This window comes from Sinohyriopsis cumingii, chromosome 19 (genome assembly GCF_028554795.1).
Source record: "Sinohyriopsis cumingii isolate HCF-2022 chromosome 19, ASM2855479v2, whole genome shotgun sequence".
Taxonomy (NCBI): Eukaryota; Metazoa; Mollusca; class Bivalvia; order Unionida; family Unionidae; genus Sinohyriopsis; species Sinohyriopsis cumingii.
Genome location: NC_142979.1, coordinates 71,699,063 through 71,721,125, shown reverse-complemented (window position 1 = coordinate 71,721,125; position 22,063 = coordinate 71,699,063). Strand labels below are relative to the sequence as shown.

The 22,063-nt window shown below is 34.9% G+C and overlaps 1 protein-coding gene across 1 annotated transcript in view; it reads left to right on the top strand.

The window, feature by feature from the left end:
- The window catches only part of LOC149775937 (unconventional myosin-XIX-like), a 94,346-nt gene that overhangs the window by 31,621 nt on the left and 40,662 nt on the right, over positions 1-22,063 (top strand). The window contains exons 9-13 of the mRNA XM_089942985.1: positions 1,805-1,907; positions 4,979-5,069; positions 9,493-9,584; positions 13,995-14,076; positions 20,764-20,811. Of these exons, the coding sequence (XP_089799111.1) occupies positions 1,805-1,907; positions 4,979-5,069; positions 9,493-9,584; positions 13,995-14,076; positions 20,764-20,811 (416 nt within the window). The remainder of the gene's footprint in view (positions 1-1,804; positions 1,908-4,978; positions 5,070-9,492; positions 9,585-13,994; positions 14,077-20,763; positions 20,812-22,063) is intronic.

Here is a 22,063-nt window from a genome sequence, read left to right as displayed (position 1 = left end):
TCTAGCCTACACATCGCATAAGTTACTTTCATACAGACCATGTTTACTGATAGCTTTAGCTTCAGCGTGCAGGGTAAGAGGGCTACATTCCCGTATATGTTCACTGGAATTCTATTCATTTCAGATGGGAGGATTCAGTGGTTCTCAAGATACCATCGGGATTCGTAGCCCAGAACAGATTACCGTCTGTTGGTAGTCAACCAGTGTCCCTTCTCACTTTCTTCTATAGCCAGGTTGAGAACAGCAGCATACAAGATTCTGTTGGTGCCCTCAGGGATCTCTGATCTTATACACATTCTGACATCATGGCAGATGTGACATTGGGCATGAAAAAGATCTCTCAGATCTGTTAGACAATTTGATCTCCAGCTACCAAAATCATTTCCAAAATGGAATTTGTCTTGGGTTCTAACTTGGCTTAACTCAAGCAAGTTTGAACCTTTCGTACATGCCCTTTCAGTAAACCCGAACTATCTTCTCTTCATTTTGGATCATTCGATAGTCCTCCTTATACAACCAGGCCTAGTTGCCAAGAATCAGTTGCCATCTGTAGGTAACCGATGAGTCATCATTCATCCACTCTTTTCCATAGACAAGTTAGAGAGGCAGCCATGCAAGATCCTGTCTGCACCCTCAAGCACTACTTGAGATGCACGGAGACAAGTTGAGGCATAAGCAATGCCTCTTCTCATGTGGCTTACTGCTCTGAAGTTTTGATCAATCTCTGAGACAGAAAACAGGATATCATGCTTCATGCCCTTTATTCCTGGCTGAGGGGGTCATATGCTTGGTATACTCTGACATCTCACCAGATCAGATTAGCCTCATGTCTGCGCCCTCAAGCACCACTTGAGACTCACATAGACAAGTCAACCTTCTTGAGTTTTTACCTCAGAGATTTAGCATTGCAGCGACAAACATTGGATCTGGTAGGGCAGATGGCAGCAGCACAGACTACCACCAGGCCCAACTAGACCAATCAACACAGCCCGTTAGCTTCGCTGGATCTCAGATGAAGAACTTCATCTTCTCAGCTAGATATATATACACGAGTCCCAGATCAAGGGATCTTGGGATGTGTTGCTATGATAACGGGTTATCTTTCATATGGGGAATCCAGCCACTTATCTCCAAAAGGATACCCTAGGTAGAGGCCAGATGCTCTGAAACTCTCCTTCTATTACTTATTCTCATAATGTAATGTGATTGGGGAAGGAGAAAGAAAATTTTGAAAGTAATTATATTTCACCAAGAATACTTACCCAGTCATATTACTTAAAGCCTTCCCAACCACCCCGCCATGTGAGCATCTGCATTAATGTCTTGCTCAGCTAAAAAAAAATAGCGATGCCTGATGGTATCAAGAAAAGGTAATGGGCAAGAGTTACTGTCCTTTGTATATCTAAAAATAGACAATAAGACAATTTTCATGTTTTAGTTTGGCAGGATTCACGAGGTAGCAGGCTGATATTCCTGACGTAATGTGATTGGGTAAGTATTCTTGGAGAAACCTGATTTACTTTAAAAATTTGCTTTCTCTGGCTTTGTTGTTGGGCCATCATGAACCAGGAATACATTTTTAATTCATTTTAAGTTTGATTCCATTATTTTAGAAATGTCTGATATTTTCCTACATTGTTTTTTCAATGATGTTTGAGCATGAATGATTTGACTTTTAAATTAAAACACTATTGATATTATTAGATCACTAAATTGATTAGGTCTACATTAAACACTCTAATTTATATGCTTATGTTTATCCTTCTCTGCTATTTACTGTACAGTAATATCTTTATTGTTGCAGGCAGGGGCAGCTACACGGTGCAAATATCCTGACCTACCTACTGGAGAAGACACGTGTGGTGCATCAGGGACCCAGGGAATGTAATTTCCACATATTCTATCAGGTATTGAAACAAGTTTAACTTTATTTAAAAAATTCAGTTGGATTTCAATCTCATTTTTTTTATATTTCTTTTAAAAGCTTTAGGCATCCAAATCTAGTGTGGCCCAATAGATCTATTTCCTGTGGGGATAAAAGTAAGTTTACTTTAGTTAACCTAGTAGCACTCCTTTTAACTCTTAAGCCCAATGTTCAGGCTTTAATGGTATGCTATTTCATTTTACTCTAAGCCCAATGTTCAGGCTTTGATGGTATGCTATTTCATTTTACTCTAAGCCGAATGTTCAGGCTTTAATGGTATGCTATTTCATTTTACTCTAAGCCCAATGTTCAGGCTTTAATGGTATGCTATTTACTCTAAACCCAGTGTTCAGGCTTTAATAATATGCTATTTACTCTAAGCCCAATGTTCAGGCTTTAATGATGTGCTATTTACTCTAAGCCCAATGTTCAGGCTTTAATGATATGCGCTATTTACTCTAAGCCCAATGTTCAGGCTTTAATGATATGCTATTTACTCTAAGCCCAATGTTCAGGCTTTAATGATATGCTATTTACTCTAAGCCCAATGTTCAGGCTTTAATGATATGCGCTATTTACTCTAAGCCCAATGTTCAGGCTTTAATGATATGCTATTTACTCTAAACCCAGTGTTCAGGCTTTAATGATATGCTATTTACTCTAAGCCCAATGTTCAGGCTTTAATGATGTGCTATTTACTCTAAGCCCAATGTTCAGGCTTTAATGATATGCGCTATTTACTCTAAGCCCAATGTTCAGGCTTTAATGATATGCTATTTACTCTAAGCCCAATGTTCAGGCTTTAATGATATGCTATTTACTCTAAGCCCAGTGTTCAGGCTTTAATGATATCCTATTTACTCTAAACCCAATGTTCAGGCTTTAATGATATGCTATTTACTCTAAGCCCAATGTTCAGGCTTTAATGATATGCTATTTACTCTAAGCCCAGTGTTCAGGCTTTAATGATATGCTATTTAACTCTAAGCCCAATGTTCAGGCTTTAATGGTATGCTATTTCATTTTTAACATTGTGATTAAAATCATATGTGATTTATTCACTTGTTGATTATGCAAGGTCAGAAAGAAAGCAATATCATAATTTCATCCTTAAACATTTCCTATTTTGTATTTGTAGTACAGCAAAGTATAAAACATGTAACTGATGGATCTCAGTAGATTAATTATTTATCAGAAGAACTGTGTAAATCTTCAGTAAAGAAAAATTTTGACTGAGCTATTCCAGTGACATTTCTTGGTCTTAACATAACTCATCTAAATTAAAGCCTTGTCTTCACCCCACGAAAGCAGTTATAGAAAAAGACTTGCTTTCTGATAGCACTAGTTTCTGCGTGCATGGTGAGTGATCTGAATGCATTACCCTTGGATCCAGATTACATGCAATACTGTGTTGACGGCTCAGTCATACTAATGACACAACCTGCTTTAATTTCTAAGAACAGGTTACTGTCGAAGGGCAGTCAACAAATAACTGTTCTCCCTCTCTCCTTCATTGACACATCAAAACATAGCTGCAGGACCTAATATGCAGCTCAGATGCTCTCAGAGGCACAGAAAAAAAGTTAGGACAGGAAAGCAAAACATAACTTTACAATTGCTGACCTTTTTGGTTACTCTGAAATCTCACAGGATCAGATAAGATTAATAAAGATTTCAATTCCAGAAATAGGAGCAATTTCCACAAAAGTGGCCTTCAGATATAATGTCTTAACTCTAGAGAGCTGGATTCATTGTTAGCAAAGAGAAATTTCTTAATATTTGAAGAAATATAGTTTGCTAAACTAATTTCCATTGCATAAGTAAAAAGAGGCACCACTTGCTTAAGAAGGAAAAGAAACCACTCAGTTTTGTTTGTATTTCATAGAAATATTGTGATTCTGTTTAAAATTATGTCGCTTAATGGTTGTATTAATCCAAAGTTATGGTACAGTACTAATGTATGACCATCAGACTTTGTGTTTCCCATAACATTCTGTTAAATCGTAGTGTCATTGTGCCATTAGATGAGATAGCATTCTGCATAGTGGCCAGTGTTATAATGCAGATGAGCCATAATGTTCTGCATAGTAATTTTCTTAGTGCCATATGCAGATGAGACATAGCATTTTGTATACTGGCAGTGTCATTGTGCCATTAACAGATGAGACAGCATTCTTCATAGTGCCAGTGGCATAGAGTCATCAACAGATGAGACATAGCATTCCACATAATAGCAGCATCTTAATGCTATTGGCACTTAAGACCGCATTGCATAGTGACTAAGTGATATTAACATGTGAGACATCATTGGGCATAATGGTGGCATCCGAGTGCCATTGATAGATGAGACAGCATTCTGCATACTGCATTGTCATAGTGCCATCAGCAGGCGAGACGAAACACCCTGTAAACATCTGCTTATTATTTTTGTGGAATGTATCAAAATTTCTCTGTAAAACTCACCAAGCAGAAACAATTGTCAGTTACACAGATCAGACCATATGGTTCAGTGTTCATGTTAGAACATGTATGTGCCTGTTATTTGTGCTTTTATTCTGGGCAGAAGGTCAGATAGGGATTTTAATCCAATCTTTTACCAAGTACAAAGGCAAGTTGTAGGATTTGAAATATGGAATACAGCACATCAAAATATTTATACAACATACCATATTCAACTCTCTTTAAAAAGAAATTATGTTTAGATAAGCAACTTGATCTTCACTCTTCATATCTGTTCTTTAATTTAAGCAAAATAACACTGGGGTTCCTTTTTCCAGTAAAAAAAATACATGGGACCCAGGGAAGGCACTTTTAATATAGAATAGTCACCCATAGATACATTTAGAATTTGCATTGTTTTTATATGAACTCTTTGGGTAATCTGGGTACCCTAGCATATATTTTTATAAAAATTCCATCCCTTGGCATCATGTATGTTTAAATGGAATAGCCCTTATCCTATATTTGGGTTTATCTGTCTTTTAATCTGAGAAGCAAATGTTTCAACAACACTACTTTGACAATAATATCAGTGAAGATTACTTTTGTTTTTAGCTTCTGCAAGGAATCGATGACTGGCCTGTTCCAAGTGCCATCAGCAAGGAACTGAAAAATGCACAATTCAAGATCACACCCCCAGCAACTGGTAACATAGTCTGCCAACTGTTTGTTTATACCAATCTAACATTATAGATATTGTATACACACACAAATGCACAGAAATCTTCCTAGCATGAAGACCTGTTACTTTATTCAAATGATGCTAATCCTTTGTTATATATGGCATCTGCTACTAAAAGTAGAAAAAGCTTTGAATGTCTTCTAATTAAAAAGAAATGCTGAAAATAGTTTCATCACATTTTACAGTAAGCATTCTGGTAGAAAGACATTTCTAGCTTAGAAAGTGATGCTGTTTTGCCATCAAGTATGGCTGCCATTACTAACAATAGTGAAAACCTTTAAAGATCTTCCCCCAAACCACATAATAGAATTTGAGCAAATTTGATAGAAAGCATACCTGAATGAAACTCTTAAACATTTATATGAATGCCTGCCTACAAATAAGGCTGCTGCTTCTAAAAATAGAAATAAGTCAATAACTTAAAATAAATAACCACTGAACAGAATTTGATAAAATTTTGACTGAAAGTGTCCTAGCTTGAAAACCTTTCTTATTTATAAATAAGTTGCCATTCTGCTATCCAATATGGCTAACGTTATTGAAAAAAAGAATTTCCACAGCTTTATTTTTTTGTTGTCACAATGCATTCTGGCATAAAGATCTTAAAAATTATTACAATGATACTGATCCAAAAATCAAATATGGCCACTGTTGCTAAATATAGTCAAACCTTTAAATGTTTCTTTGCAAAACTACTTAACAGAATTTGACCAAATTTAAAGAAAAGAATCCTGGCATGAGGGTCTTTAGAGTTTATTATGTAATACCAATCCACCGTCACAAATATGGTCACTGTTACTAAAAATAGATAAGCCTTTAAACAACTTCTTTTCAAAACCTGCTCAACAGAATTTGACCAAAGTTTACTGAAGGCATCCAGATGTATACAGATGATGCCAATCCATCTGAAACTGCTAAGCAGAAATTTACACAAATTGAGAGTGAGTATTCTGGTAATAACGGCTTTCAGATTTTTACAGATGATGCCAAATCACCTTCAGATTTGGCCATCATTACTAAAAATTGAATTTCCTTAAATGACTTATTTTCTGAAACTGCTAAACATGATTTGACCAAATTCTGCAGAAAGCATTCTGTTATGAAGGGCTTCATACAAATTATACCAATCTGCCATCAACTCTGGCTTATGTTATTAAAACTACAAAAATCTTTTGCAACTTCTAACACACCACCTAGCCTACTTTTATCAAATTTGACAGAACATGTCCTTGCCTGATTGCCTTTCAGATTTATGCAAACGATTGTGTACACCATCAAAAATATGACTTCCATTAGTAATTGACAACTTATAAAAAAACTGCTGAATATAATTTTACCAACTTTGCATATAGCAATCCTTGCATAGGGTCTCTGAGTAGTGGATACATGATGCAGAGATGCCATCAAATATTGATTAAGATAAATAAAAATCAGAGAAACTTTGAAAGATTTGTTTTAATAGCATAATTCAACAGCATTGGAAGAAATTTTGTCATAAAATATCCTGCTGACCCAGATTTCTTTACAGATTAAAGAAAGGGAAGTAACCTAAAATGAGGACTGTCTAGATTCACAGGTTTGGGGCTTTGCAGAGTTCTTCCACTTCTACAAAAACTTAAGGAAAATATCAGAATACAAGATGCACACAATTTCAGTAGAACAAGTTAATAAAAATCACAAAATAATCCATGGTTCAGATTATACTTAATAAGTTATAATTGAAACTAATGAAAACTACAGAATATTTGTTTGTATAGTTATATTTGTAAGAGTGGTTTATAAAATGCTAGGGTTAGCATACTGTACTCCTGTGCAGGAGTAATGAGTTGGGTTCCTGTACCAGACTGGGTTGGCTGCTATGTTGTGTTCTTAGGCAAGACATCTCATTGCCCAGCAAAAAGGGAACTAAAACTCATATTTTCAGAGTAGAAGTAATTATATGTAAAAAAAAACATTATTTTGGTGTACTGACCATGTATGAAAACTAATGTGATTGGACATGAAAATGATCTTCATGAGTTATGGTACTTGCCAGTCTACCCGTAGAAGTGTAAACAAGAAACTGGAATATTCATCTCATTTTGCTGACTTAGTTGATATTCCTTTTGGAAACAAGTTTTTGAATAAGAAGTAGTGATTAATAATAACTAAGAAACTTCTGTGTATTGCAGACCATTACTTCCTCTGTGCATTGCAAACAGATGCTTCCTCCACTCCACCAGTTAGACAATGCATAATTAAGATAGATGAATTAATGTTTTTTACAGCAACATTAATGTCATCCATCATAAATCCAGTTACAACATAAAATGAAAGAACTGCAAAAGACTTTTGTTATTAATGAATGTGTGTGTGTGTAAGATTGTGTGAAGTCAGTGTGGTATTTCATTGTAGCTGTTATTGCCTTCTAGATTTAATTACTTAGATGAAAGAAACCCATGACTTAAAAAAAAAAATACAAAGAAATTTGTTGGTTGATCCAGGCTGATCAGTTGGTGGTTCTTGAACCTCCAACCTTGTCTCAACCAATGAGCCTCCAGTTTCCATGCTTCCAAGCTATGACTTGACAAGCGGGACACGGGGGTTTGAGGGTGGAGTCAGCATGGAATCCTGTATTCTGCCCTTACGACCCATAAGGAAAGAATACAGGATTCCATGCCGACTATTAACTCTCCTTGTAATTCCAAACAAATGTATCTACCTGAAAGGTAGGGCTATTAACATTTTCTCAGTTAAGAATTAGAGCCAAGTTTCCAAAGGCTTGGATAGATCAAGGGCACAATGCTAGTTGTATAATTGAATTGCCCTTTTTATGCCCAGAAAGTGTTCTATATATATTCTAGGAAAATAAGGTAAATCATACCATCATTAACAGACAAATCAGCAGCTGTGTACTCAACAGTTTCAGTACCTGTGTGAATTTACATTCATGAGCTGACATATGTCAGCTACCAAGGTGAGTGATATCAGGATGACTTGAGCTTCTTGTGCAAAAAATGCAGAAAAGAATTAGATTAACTTGACCATAAAACACCGTTCCATATGTCCGTTTTAATACTAGATAAAGAACACTGATATATCAAATATGGATGAAAATTTAAAACCTAAAGAAACCTTGAAACATGTTTTCTTCACACATTAAATCAACAGCGCTGGAGAAATACTGACAGAAAGCATCCTATTGATCAGATCTTATGTTAGGTGAGCAGTCTCACACCCTCTTGGGGTTCTTATTTATGGATTGCATGAGTCTTGGTAAATATTAACTTCATCAACTGAACATGTGAATCTCAATAAATTGCTTTGCTCCGACAACGTTTGATAGAGATTGCCCTTTTGCACATATTAAGGTCATCATCTAGAGATCTACTTTATACTGTATTGGCAAAACTTTGTGCTACCATGATATTTGTAAGAGTTATTGCCCTTTTTGACTGACAGCAGGATTGAATGTGACAGGATTCTGTGAATCCTGCAGTTTGTAGTGGATTGCTGTAAGACGTAATATGTTTTTTTGATCTTTATTAAGATGGATTGTAAATGAAATCAACATTTTTGCATTAGGTTTTCTTTTTTCTATGAATGGTAAATCTATTTTTTTATCTTCACGGGGGTTTTACAGGGGTCCAGTGGACTATAATGCTTGCCTTTATTGATCACTGCCATCTCACTTTTATCCATGTGGATTGGTGTCTCGGGCTCGTCCAGTGTGGGTATGTGAGAAAGCTTGCCAGTAGCTTCCTGTGGGTGGTGGTTCTTACAGGTTTTTTTCCAGGTTCCTCCTCCACCAGTTATACTGGCCACCATGTATAGCCTGTCATGTGTGAGAAATGGCATTAAACCCAAAACAACAACAAGATCATCTTCAGTTGTAATTTATAACAATCTGGAAGAGAAAGTACTAATTTTCAGTCTTGATCTTCTATATGTCTGTAATAGATTAGAAAATGAAACAGAATGGAGAAATAGATAAATTTATTTACACCTGAAAATTTTACAAAGTATCAAGCTATAATTATTACTTTGTTTCTTTTTGGAATTCATTGAACGGATCAAGGACAGAACTTAATATTTGACATAGCTTACTGCCAGACTGCTTTTTTAACAATAGTAAACATTCTGGATCACATTAGATTTTTTTTTAAACATTAATAAGAAATGTTTGTTCTTTTGTTATATTTGTTATAAAAGCAATTGTATATCTAATAATATTTTGTGACTACAAATGCAATGGGTACATTTACTTGCAGTTGTATTAATAGTATATAAATGTAAGCTTTCTGTTTGCTTGAAGATATATAGAATAAGTGTGGTAAAGTTTTTCTTGAGCATTTCTTATTAGAACCATCAGTTTGTGAAATATCTGCCTATTTCCTTGTTTGTGCAGGACCTGTTAATGAAAATCGGTGTCTGAGCCAGACCCTTAAGGCTATGTCAGAAATTGGCCTGCCTATTGACTTTCAGCAAAACATTTTCCAGGTAAGTGCATAGTGTAAACTGTGGGTATCTTGATTTAAGTAGGATTAGAGAATCCGGAATGTCAGTAAGATGGACCCATAGTTGTTTCAGTTACAGGAATAAGCAAAACATTCTACAGTAACAAGGATTGTACATGAATGAAGTTCAGTGCTACACAAAGTTTGGCAGTCCATTAATATGTGTTATATTTTCATTTGGAATAAATGAATATAGATTCTGGCTGTATGATTAATGACAGTAAATACATCTGGATCAAAATACTACCACACCTAATTATTTAACTCAGAGTAAACATTCCTGCAATGATGTTGCAAAGATGTAACCTTTTTATCCATTCATATGGAAGGGTGTTAATTTTGTCCATATACTGTCTGTCTATACTTTATACTATTTCTGCTCAATAACTTCAGATTCATTATAACAGGATGTATCTGGTGGCCTAGTGATTAGAGTGTCCACCTTGGATGTGGGAGGTCGCGGGTTTGAACCCCTGCCAAGTCATAACAAAGACTTATAAAAAGTTGTACTAACAGCTGCCTCGCTAGGCACTCAGCATTAAGAGGTTAGTGTTAGGACTGGTCGGTCTGGTGTCAGGATAATGTGACTGGGTCGGACATGATGCTACATGTTTGCGGTGTTATGTTCCAGTGCTAGACATCACTATAAACTACCACACAGCAGACATCGTAGCATTATAACTGAAAAATTGTTAAAGCTCAGTTAAAAATCCATATCACACACATACATATAACATGATGGATGAGTCTCAGTAACTCTGATATCATTAACATTGGTTAATACCTCATATTAATAACATCTAGGTCAATACATCTCATATTAATAACATCTAGGTCAATACATCTCATATTTATAACTTCTAGGTCAATACATCTCATATTAATAACTTCCAGGTCAGTACTCATGTCAATAATATCTATGCCAATACCTCTCATATTAATAATATTTTGGTCAATACATCTCATATTATTAATATCTAGGTCAATACCTCGCATATTAATACCTTCTAGGTAAGTACTTGTGTCAATAATATCTATGCTAATACCTCTCATATTAATAATTCTAGGTCAATACATCTCATATTAATAACATCTAGGTCAATACCTCTCATATTAATAACTTCTAGGTCAATACCTCTCATATTAATAACTTCTAGTTCAGTACTCCTGTTAATAATATCTATGCCAACACCTCATATTAGAAACATCTATGTTGATACCTCTCATATCAATAACAAAATCAGGGTCAATATCTCATATCAATAGCATCGTGGTCAAGGTCACTTCCAACATTTTTCATTGATATGTAACAAAATAATGCCCTAACTTAGAGGGGAATTCATTACCTTCAGAAATTGTCTAGTTTAGGCCTATTTCATGTTTATTGTCATTTTGATATGATATGGTCAATTATGTACAAAGGATTAAGTTAACATATCTATGCTATTACTAAGTCCCAGAAATGAGGGTATCTAGTATGCATTCACATGTATATGAAAGTGGTACAGTGTGACCCTGCTATAGCGCGCACCATTATAACACAAATTCGGATATAACACATCGTGGTGTGGCTTCCAAAATTTCATATACATGTATTTTTCTTGTGCACCAAAAAATCTTTCTTAAAAAGTGCGGAAAAAATCGTAAAAGTTCATCATTTTGGGGAAGAGATCACGTATGAATAATACAAGACAATCGTGGCTTGGCTCCTGAAATTTTATATGTATTTTTTCTTCTTAAAAGTTTAAAAAATAACGCATAAAAAGTTTATTCTGGGATCGTATAGGTCTTCGCCAGTGTTGCAGACTTGGATTGTTTTTCCTTATTGGCTGCAAAACATACCATGTGGCGATTTTTTTTATTGGCGACATTGTTGGCTGTTTTAACTTTTATATATAACCATCGGTTTGGAGTGCAGAAATTCAGAGACCCCATGAAAGGAAGCCGCAAACTGGATATAAAATGCACTGAAATTTATCTATTGTTACATAAACAAATTCTTTGTCCATATTGACAAACCATCTTAACAGTGCATTGTTGTATCATAATCTGCCTATCTTGACATCTAGCATGAGATCCGTATGTTGTGAAATATCCGCTTTTTGGGTGTTGACATTTCTGGTAATGGAGATCAACCGGACGAGGCATTGTCTCATAATCTATCTTTTATCGGATTTTTGGCCGCTCGCTAGTAATTAACCCTTTACCCCATTCAGGCGCCTTTGGATGCCTCTACTCCATTCGCATGGAAGCGCCTTTTGACACCTGCTGTAAACATCAGCCATTTTAAGTGGGTTTTCGTAGCGCCATCTTCAGGGAGAACCCCATATTAGATACTACATTCATTTCTGAAAGATTAAATAACTTAAGTAAAGACTCTGGTATTGATGTAGGCAGCAATTAGTTTTTATAAATAATCAAATTCAGATGATTTAGTGATGTAGAGGCTGCCAAAAAAACTTGTAAATTTCAAGTAAGAAATGGCAGCTACGGTTGGTCATGCAGCCTCACTGACTTGATGGTGAACGAGTTTTCTCAAGATTTTAAAGCACATAAAAAATCTTCAGTGAAATTTAATTACACAGCTGTAACAATCGGACTTTACTCTTAAATTTTTCCACACATAATAAATGTGTACCAAAAATGTAAAATGGTTAAAATTGCTGTTAAATGTAACATACACTACATTGCTTAACAGTTAACAGGCAGACCTGTGCATATGGAGTCGAATAAGTAACAGCTGTTCTATTTATAGCGCACACCTCTGGGTAGCTTTGCTCTATGGGGTAAGGGGTTAATATATTTACAAAGATTGACATTTGTATGTGGATGGTAAGTAAAATGTACAGTTACATTTTCTGTAATAATCCCTGTCATCAGAAACCTGCGTCTCTATGGTCCGTTGACCCTTTGTTAATTTTCAGATGCATGCATGGAAGGCAGCATCACGCTGCTAACACAAATGTAGAAAAAAAAATTACATCTTACTTATTCGTTTATTCAATAGGCATGGAGGGACAGTAACTAGAATAGTCCAAGTGACGGTCAGTTCCTTTTTAAAAATGTACCCAAATACAATAGTTTGCAGAAATTTCAAAGGAAACGGATTACCTTTGAAGTACCGATTGTTATGAAAACGTACTTGGCAAATGGAAAACATAGGCTACCAGTCTCAATCATGCAGTACAATTATTTGATGTTGCCGCCACAATAAGAAATTGGCATTTGTTTGGTTCTCCAAAGCTGTCCTTTAGTGGTGACTTCCATAGCACATGCACCCTTCATCAAAGAAAGCCGACTAGTCTTTCAGTAATAACAAAGATCTTTTTTGCAAAGGAAGTTAGTACCAAACTTGAATAAAAGTGATGGAATCTGATAGATTTTTGCATTTTGCAAAGTCACTGAAACACGTTAACTGTGCTGTGAAAGTTTCCTTTTTGTAGGAAAAAAGTGTATGCTTACGAATGCTATCAGGGGTGGCTTAAAACGCAAATTAATTTTTACCAACTTGGAACGTACTGAAAAATAAATGTGCTTCATCATTCGTTACATGATTGTGCTGTTTTTCCACTGAATTTAGACCAATATGACCTGTTACAAAATTATTGAATATTTTAAAGCTGTGTGTGTGCATGTTTTCGATGGAAGCACTTGTATTGTGGATTCAATGTATATGATGAGATTCGTGGGTGAGTACATGGTGTTGATACTCTATTCATGCTATATATTAGACATTTTATGCAAACAGGATTCACGTATATGTACCAATTCGTGGTTCTCTAAATAAAGTAAACTATTATATATGTCTTCTCTGTTTTCACTACAGGTGTATTTCTCATTTAATATGCATCAATTTTAGATGGTAACTGTGCTAATGAAGTATGTATTTTACCGCCTGCATATATTACCTACATCCCCCACCCCCCAATTTTTGGGGGGTACATTTTCTTCAGCTAACTGACCTGGTTGCTTATTACATGGTTCAGTCTATAACGCGGTCAGGTTCTATGGCAACCAAGTACCGTGTTATAGTGGGGTCACACTGTATTATGTTGATGAAATTATATGATCTCTCATCCAGTATACTTTTTCACTTGCACCATTAATGTTGTATTTCACACGTCCTTTTGCCCAAAGTTCTGTGTTGTCAGTTAGAATTGAGCTTCATAACATGTTTAATGATTGGTCATTATGTGAGCCAGGTGAGTGGTATCTGGCATTCATGGGCCTCTTCCTTTATTAAATTTCAAATTGCATTAGGAGGATACTTTTTAAGAATTGCTATTTTTTAAGTTTGTACCTGGGATACCAAATGCTTACTAACATTTTGCAATTTTTAAAGACGCAAAATAAATAAATAATAATAATAATAACATTTTCTCTGCAACTTTAGGTCCTGTCTGCTATATTGTTCCTTGGCAACATAGAATTTTGTCCTCTGGAAGATGAAATCTGCAAGTTATTAGAAGATGAAGGTAGGAAACAACAGTATTTGATTTATATCAAAGGAGAGCCTTCTTGGCTCTCTATCTTTTATATTAATTATATCCACATCTGGTATGTATTATTTTCCAAAGTCTGGAAATTATAATGTTTGTAAATTAAAGATATCACGCTTATTTTTATTAAAAAAATCAATCATTAGAATCAAAGTTCCCTGCTAGCAAGAAAATAATTTTATTATGTGCATGAAGAGCAAATTGACCAGAGCTAACAATATCATACAAGCATCATTATTAAATATGAAGATATGGGGAAAATCTTTAGTCTCAATCTTAAATGTACGGTTAATTTAGGGCCAAGTTCTGGTGCTGCTATTGGTAGGACGATTTTCATGTTACAGAGTCCATACCACATCATTGCTTGGGAAATAGGTAGTCCATATGTCTTTGTTCACTTTACTTGCCAGTAAAACATATTCATAATTATTTTATGTATTTAAACTATTATGATGCTTTGCCTCAAAACGCTTGGCATGAAAATCATATGCTTATCATCTTCAGAGGAACCTGTTTCCAAGGAACAACAGTATTTCTATATTGTTTTCAGTAAAACTTTTGGGGCCATCTTATATGATCAAGATCTTGAATGGTTAAAATTATGGGTAATATCGGTACTTATTTATATCTGTCTCTGCTTCAAAAACGTTTGTGTGCCATCATAAAACCTACGTCATTAGGGACACTATTGTTCTGTCAAAGTATAGGTCACTGTGGCCTTCTTATTTTTATTCCAGTAACACTGTTACTCTTTTGGATAAGTGTTACAAATTAAACGGTTTTCTTCCTTCCTTTGTTTTTAAGCTTGATACAGCACTGTGTTGTTGTAAAAGGTTGCTAAGGGTACCCAGTTATTTGGATACCCACCCATTCAAAATTACACAGGTAATATAATGAATCATAGGCTACCTGTTTGTAAGAAAAATGTTTCAAAGTTCAGATCAGAGATTATACCTGACAACATAGGAGTGAGTAAGGCACAGAATAATGAATACAGTTTAAGGCTTGTGTTATGTGACTGCGCATTTATCCATAATCGACCTCTGTCTACTAATCTTATATTTTCAATGGGTGCGACCATTTGGCCATATACATAGAATAGTTTCCATATTTTCTATTTATATTAACTGTACATGACATATTTCCACGAAAACAGATGGGCTTCTTGAATTTGAAACCACATGACACGAATTCATTATACTCTGATACACACTTAGGTACCAGAATATATTTAATAAAAATGGTGCCAAATATTAAGCGAAGCTGGCTTTATTGATGTGACTCATGGGTGTTATATGACTGAAAAATGTTACAGGAGAGGGATTTTGTTAAACTGAAGAAACATGCATCAGGAAAGGGACAAATCAATAGCACTTTACAAATTTTGAAAGAGGAACCCGGCAATGTAATACAACCATTCAACAAAAGTTAGACATGTACACAAGTTAAAGTGAGTGTTATGTATTTAATAATTTATCATTTTATTTTCTCTCAATATTCTTGTACTAATCCACATCGATTTAACTTGTGACAAGAAAGCAACTGCAGGTCCAGGTAAGTAGCAAAAATAAATGTACGTTTTTCATACAGTTGTCCATAATTGTGGCATTTAATATATAGATTCCTGTTTTTATGCTCATATTGCACTTTTTTGCTACTGACATTAGTAAGAATTATACTTATGCCTCTCTGGGGGTTGGCATTTATGAACCTACAACAAAGCAGTTCAGGTTCACATTTAATATAATTTCCCATAGATGGGGTACCCAGGTAACCGATCATTAGGATCGATGGGTACCCGATAGACTTTTCCTAAACTTTTGACAACTTTAGTTGTTTGTTATACAGTAAAACCTCTCTTGGGCAACCTCTGCTATGAGCATCCTCCTGTCACATATGATCACAATCATACCTTTGACAGAATGATTTTATTATATAAACATGCTTTGGTGACTAACCACCCACAGAACGTAGCAAGCAACCAAGATTTTTAGGCAAAATATTCATTTTGACACTACTTTGAACAATTATGTCACAAAAACAGATGTTGACACCATTGACTGTGATTTAATCCTTTGTAAACATGACCACTTTGGAGGTTCCACAGGCTAAGTGTAGACTTTTCTTAACTGCTATAAATGATTCTAGCACAAGAAAGATTGTTTTAACAAGAAAAAGAAATGAGGCTGGCTACTATCTTCCCAGATTTTACAGGTCATGCACCAATGTGGGCATGTGAGAAAGCTTGCCAGTAGCTTCTCGTGGGTCGGTGGTTCTTTCCGGGGTTTTCCGGGTTCTTCCTCCACCATTAATACTGGCCGCCATGTATAGCCTATCGTGCTGAAAAATGGCGTTAAACCCCACAACAACAACAACAACAGGTCATGCAAGTGGTGTCATTTGATATAGACTGTAAATCATATTGAATTACATATCCTTACTGCCATCATAATGCCAAAGTCATCCTTATTGGAGGCAAAATATACCATGTGGCAATTTTTTTATTGGCAACATTGTTGGTTGTTTAAACTTGTATATACAACCATTGGTTTAGAGTGGGGAAATTCAAAGGCCCCATGAAAGGAAGCTGCAAACTTGAGATAAAAGGCACTGAAATGTATCTATTGTTACATAAACTAGTTTCTTTGTCCATAATGACAAACCGTCTTAACAGTGCATTGTTGTATCATAATCCACTTATATTCACATTGAGCATGAGTACTTTATGTTGTGAGATATCCGCTTTTTTGTTGTTGACATTCTGGAAGCAAAGATCAATCGGATGAGGCATTATTTTGTAATCTATCTCTGGTCAGATTTTCAGCTGCTTGCTAATTAATATATTTACATAGACTGACATTTGTGTGTGGATGGTAAGTAAAATTCCTCTTCTTTTCACACAGAATTAAATCCTTGAGAATGCTCATATTTTCTGTTGAAATCCCTGTCATCAGACCAGAACACCTGTGTCTCTATCGTCCTTTGACCCTTTGTTAAATTTATGACTCATGAGTGAAAGGCAGCACCATTCTGCTACCACAGATGTAAAAAAACAACAACAAAAAACCCCATCTTACTTGTTGGTCTATTCAGTAGGCCGGGAGGAACTGTAACTACAATCAATCAAATGACGGCTAATTCCTTTTTTAAAAGTGTACCCAGATAAAATAGTTTGCTGAAATTTCAAAGAAAACATTACCTTTGATGAATGGACTGTTATGAAAACATACTAAGCAAATGGAAAAAAATCAGTCTCAATCATGCAATACAGTTATTTGATGTTGCTGCCACAATAAGAAACAGGTATTTGTTTGGTTCTCCAAAGCTGGCCTTTAGTGACTTCAATAATGCATGCACCTTTAATCAAAGAAAGCCGACTACAATGTTTCAATAACAAGTCAGTTTCAAACATAAATAGAAGCAATGGAATCTGATGGATTTTTTCATTTTCCAATATGACTGGAACACATTTTCTGTGCCGTGAAAGTTTCTTTTTTGCAGGGAGAAAGTTTGTGCTTACTAATGCTACTAATGGCGGCTTAAAACACAAACTAACTTTTACTGACTTGGGACATACTGAAAAGTAAATGTGCTTCATCATTTGTTATGTGATTGTGCTATGTTTATCCACTGAATTCAGACCTGTTACAAAATTATTGAATATTTTAAATCTGTGTGTTTGCATTGTTTGATGGAATTGTATTGTGGATTCATTGTATGTGATGAGATTTGCAGGTGTTGATACTCTATTCATGCTGTGCATAAGACATATAAATATAAACAGTGTACACATATGTGTACCAATCCGTGGTTCTCTACATAAAGTAAAATAATATATATGCCATCTCTGTTTTCACTACAGGTGTATTTCCAATTTATTATGCATTAATTTAAGATGGTAACTGTGCCAATGAAACACTTATTTTACCACCCACATTTATTACCTACCACCACCACCACCCACCCCACAGATGTATTGGGGTTCATGCATAATTTTCTTCAGCTAACTGACCTGGCTGATTATAACAAGGTTCATACACACACCCATACCCAAGGCCTGATCAAAACCACTACAGTTTTTGTGACAGTAGATCTCTGATAAATTTAATACCTTGACAACAGTGGCAGAACCTCCACCAAAAGATCTAACACTGGAAGAAAGATCTCAAGTAATTGAAAGAAGTAAAGTTAACTTACAGACAGGATAAGTAAATATTACCTCAATTAATTTTGCAGTTTGTATGCTGATACATTTACATGTGATCTTCAGATATAAATATTAATGTTTCATGATGTAAATCTTTACTTTACTACTATATATAAATATTTTCAGATAAATTCATGCGATACTTTAACAATACATATCTATAAAAGATGCAGAACATATACAATGATTTGGATGATTTTGTCCTTTTCAAACTGTGAATTGTGACATTGGAAATTAATTCTTTGCAAAATCACCTGTCTTAAGAGACTGCTTTTTGTTGGCAGAACTTAAAGCGGTGGTCTCTGAAGAAGATTTTATGTTAACATACTGAGTTCCAGAACTACCAGCTGCATTATATATCAAACTAATATGAAAGCTTTTCACGTCATATTAATCAAGTTTTCAACTTATTAAATATTTACCTCGATGGAAATATAGATATCCTTTGAAAAAATTAGGTGTTTTCTCAGTTTCCATACATCTGCAGTTGCTGGGTCCATATTTCGTAACTGATCATTAAGAAATGGGGTTACTTGTTTTTTTGTAATAAATATGTCAGTCTATGTTTAATCTAGTTCTGAATGACCTTTATGGTTAATATTCATGCAAAACTCATCACTATTTCTATCACTTATTTGTGTCACAAATGATTACACTGCAGGACGTTAATGAGAATCATTTTTACATCTGATAGGAGATTTGTTTGGATTGTACTTGTAATAAATTCCACTTGGGTATATATAAGTTTTGTGTATTCTCGAGTCCTAAACTGAGTTGAACCAAATAGCAGTCTTAGCTATGTCTTCATCGCCATGTGGTATGCAGCTATTAGTTGCAAACAGGTGTTGAAGCAGATACTGTATGTTAACGTTTGTTTAATGACAATCTATGTTACCTTCAAAATTCAACATTTTACTATGTTCTTCTGAGGGCTTCAAATGTATTTATGAGTGACAATCACATGTTAATAGACAAATCAAACTGACAATTGTTTATTTCAGAAGCATAACTCTCAAATTATTAAAGGTATCTCCACCAAATGTGGCACAAGCAACTTTTGTAGATGTATGTTTTGATGCTTACATTTTCTATTACCTTGGAAACATGGGTGTGTCACTTAACATGTTGGTGGTCTTATCTTCAAGGTCAAGACCATGGCTTGGGACTCTACATTTTCTTTTGTCATCAAAATTTGCATTCCACTCAATAATTTTGAATCCATTTGAGACTAAGCAATTAAACTGTGTATACTTATACATCATGACTAGAAGATATGTAGAAAACCACATTTGAGGTGCTATCTTCAGGTCAAGGTCACTGCTCTTTGTAACTTTAAAGTTGTTTGTTTCTAAGGGATGAAACTTGGTGTATTTCTACATCGTTATTAGAAGGTTTGTTGTGTTATATATTGGGGATCCTCTCTTAAAGGCCAAGTCACAGCAAAGTATTTTTTTTTGTGCCTATAGCACTTTCTTTTCGTCTATAACATAAGAGCTTTTTGAGACTAAGAGATGCAACTTGATATACTTGTATATTATCAATAGCTGGTATTTTGTGTACCACATTTTGGGACTTATCTTCAAGATCAATGTTATTGGGACATTATATCTTGAATTATTCTATTATGGTTTCCTTCCACTATTGTTTTAGAGCAGTGTGATATAATGGGATGATACTTGGTATAACTATCATCAGTAAAGGACATATCATATACAACATGCCATATTGGGAGTCCTGTCTTTAAGGTCAAGGTCACAGGTTAATATTTCATTTTTCATTCATATTTGCCCTTCTACTTTCAAACTTAACAGACACGTAAGATAAATTGGTGAAGCTTAGAATATTGTATATTGTCAGTGGAGGATGTGTTGCAATGCATTTTTAACATCTTGTTACCACAGTCAAGGTCGCCACTCATTATTTTAATTTACCTTTCTTTCTGTTGATATAATAGAAGTTGTTTCATGCAGAGATAAACCATGGTATGCTTTTGCTTTTCCATTTTATGGCATTTCCTGTATCACAGTCCAGATTTTATCTTCAAGCTTATGGTCCTCTAATGTTTAGATTGGACGGTACAACTTGGTTTCTTTCATTATCTGTCCACTAACTTCTTAAATGTCATACTTAGATTTCATATTGTAAACTTTTGTGACCACGCTATGGTAGGCAGATGCCAGATGACAAAAAATAAAAACAATCACCGAATTTGCTTGTTAGTCTCAAATGTTACTATTTTAGTTGCTACTTAGACCACTGGGTTAGATGCATGCAAATTTTAACAGTATAGGTGGTTAATCGGATATGTAACTTGAATGAGTACTTTGTCACAAGGGTAACACCATTTTAACCACAGGTATGCAAAACTAAGAGACCAAGTCAGCTTCATTTGTTGTTTATGGAAACAGGTTAACTGTTTTTTTTACATTGATTGCTCACATACGATGCTTTTCCAGAGGATGATACCATGAAGTACCTTGATACCACCTATGTAGAACTAGAGGGTAGTATTTCTTTATCAAGCATTTATTTTCTATGTTCAAAATGTTCATTGCTTTTTAATATTATTTATTATATGTTGTTCATGTTTTTCATGTTTTTTGTGAACAAATATGTTGTTTAAGATTTCCCGTTCTTGTGCACAAATATTTGCTGATTATTTAGGGCTTGAAGGGTCTTTTGAACCTGTTGTCCAGTTCTGAATAGTTCATGTTTGGGGAACATGACTACTGAAATTTACTTGAAATGTGGGGAGAAATGAAATAATTATATTACTTAATTAATGAATTTGTGAAGGAACAAAATATTGTATTTTTTGTATTTTGTAAATGAGTTAACAGACATGGATTAAAGAGTTTCTAAGTTAGCATCTCTGTTGTCCCAGTCTGAATTCCCAGTGCTGGGATGTATAGAGATTATTGGTCAGTTTAAAAAATGCATCTGTGTTCTAATTCCAATACTTTTTATTTTTACATTTTTCTCCTAAACCCTAACCCTAGCACTAACACTAACACTAACCCTAAACACAAATCCTAACTCTAACCCTAAACCCAATATATATAATTATTCTTAGGCCAGTGCTTGAAGTAATGTTACATTACTCCCTATATAAATAAAACCAAAACCCTAACCCTAAACCCTTATCCTAACCCTAAATCCTAACCCTTTTAACCCTAACCCTGTATGTTCTAGTACCGTATATGGACGGCTGCCCAAACATCATTCTTGGTGATGTGGCAGTAGCTATGGTAGTATGGCACTGAAACATGCAGGCAGGCGATAGTTGTCACACTTCACATAAAGAGGTCTTAGGTTTGATACCAAGCAGAAACCCAGTATGGAGTGAATTATTGAATTGCTTATTTACTGCTAGTTTGTCAATATTTGTAGTAATCAAGGTCCCTAGATTTGTCAGCCATAGGGATTTAAATAAATATCCTTATATAATGTATATATATATAAGTATATTGTCTTAAGAGTAATTATCCTGAGGCGAATGCTTGGAGTAATGTAAAATTACTCCCTTGTATAAATAAACCCTAACCCTAAACACTAAACCCTAAACCCTAACCCTAAGAAACATATTACCTGAACTTGCTCATTGTCACCTGTGCTCAAAGGTTTATTAAACATTGACACAAACTTGATGGAGAGGGGTCTGGTTGAGCTGCTGCTAAATAACAACTGTGATTACTGTACAGACCTGTTATGAGATTTAGCATTTAAAATAAGATGCACATCAGAAATTCATAAGTG